This window comes from Trichinella spiralis, assembly GCF_000181795.1.
Source record: "Trichinella spiralis strain ISS 195 chromosome Unknown Scfld3233, whole genome shotgun sequence".
NCBI classification, from domain to species: Eukaryota; Metazoa; Nematoda; class Enoplea; order Trichinellida; family Trichinellidae; genus Trichinella; species Trichinella spiralis.
In genome coordinates this window covers 1-1,339 of record NW_003530172.1, presented here as the reverse complement: position 1 = coordinate 1,339, position 1,339 = coordinate 1, and the positions used below count along the sequence as shown (strand labels likewise).

The window sequence follows — 1,339 nt, the reverse complement described above, 5'->3', positions numbered from 1 at the left end:
TGACCCGAGTACAGGCCGAACGAGGTGGAACCGAAATGCCTCACACAAGTGGATCAATGTCTCTCGCTGTTGGACAATGTGCTGCGCGTTGAGGATGCATTTTACGTCTGCATTTTATGGTTTTGCACCATTGCATTGGGAATTTCTTCGACGACTTCTAATTCTACCCAACCCATTTGCACCTGCCTATCTTCTACTACGGTAAGCCGGCTGGCCGCGTGCATTATTTCTCCTGCGGCGAATTTGTTGCCCAAAATTATTTTCTCAAAACCTAAGGTCTGAGATGTTGCATGGGACTCTGTGCGATTCTTGTTTCTCGCACGACATTTGAACTTTCACCGGACAACTGAACTGTTGCCTGTTTCCACCAGGTGATAAAATCCTTGAGCTAATTGAAAACTGAATATTCAGGTTTGCATCTTATGTTAGCCTTTTTGTCGAAGATTAAATAATAAACTATACAATTTGATTAAAATTATAACAACGTTTAAATTAATCATAACTGTATAAGTGAAGGAAATTTGAACATCATTTCCATGTAAGTACAGTTGAAAGTATATTTACTGTAGAGTCGGCTTCAATGACAACAACTTTCAAGTCATCGTCTCGTATTCGCTGTTTTATCCACCAAGCACATGCAGAACCAACAAGACCGCCTCCAATTATTGCTACTGTACATTCCATAGGTAAGAGTTCTAAATCACAAACGCTTTTCATCATATTTGTCAGCTTTCCGCGACGTTTGTAATAATCGTATTTCGCCTGATTGTAACGAATTCTGTTTCGCTGAAAAAGATATTATTTAATTAAAGTAAAAATAACACTCCTTTCTGTTAATAAATAGATCATCACTACAGGTAGTTGGAATGCCTTTTTGTTTGTTTACAGTTTACAGGGTTATTCGTTTTGTTCCTTTGCTTTGATTATACGGTTTAAGAGATGGGATGAAAAAAAACAAATGATTAAGAATACGTAATTATAATTACAATTATAGAATGTCAGAAACAATACATTATGTGTTTATTAAAAATAAAAGCATTATTTAGTGATATAAAATGTATTACCTGGAAATCCAGTTTCGTGATCTCCCACACGCGCTTGTAAGGATGTTCACCAATGTCATAGAATGATTTATTTGTATAATCATCATAGTTTAAAATTGATGATTTGTGCAGTGTTCTTGAATAGGATGAGATGATTCGATGAAATGTAATTTTGGCCATACGATGCATTGATCTGATGCTAAAATATTTCCATTTTACGTTCATTTTCTACAAAAGTTTCACATAATAGGAAATGTATATATGTATTGCTCTCAAAAAATATATTTAGGCATTTT

General features: G+C 35.1%; 1 protein-coding gene across 1 annotated transcript; it reads right to left on the bottom strand.

Annotated features, from left to right (window-relative positions):
* Positions 1–101: 101 nt before the first annotated feature.
* Tsp_15576 (conserved hypothetical protein) lies at positions 102–1,268 on the bottom strand. Its single transcript, XM_003368033.1, has 3 exons — positions 1,065–1,268; positions 565–786; positions 102–278 (listed from the first exon to the last, which is right to left on the bottom strand). Exons 1-3 carry the CDS (start codon positions 1,266–1,268, stop codon positions 102–104), a joined length of 603 nt encoding a protein of 200 aa, XP_003368081.1.
* Between the last annotated feature and the right edge of the window lie 71 nt (positions 1,269–1,339).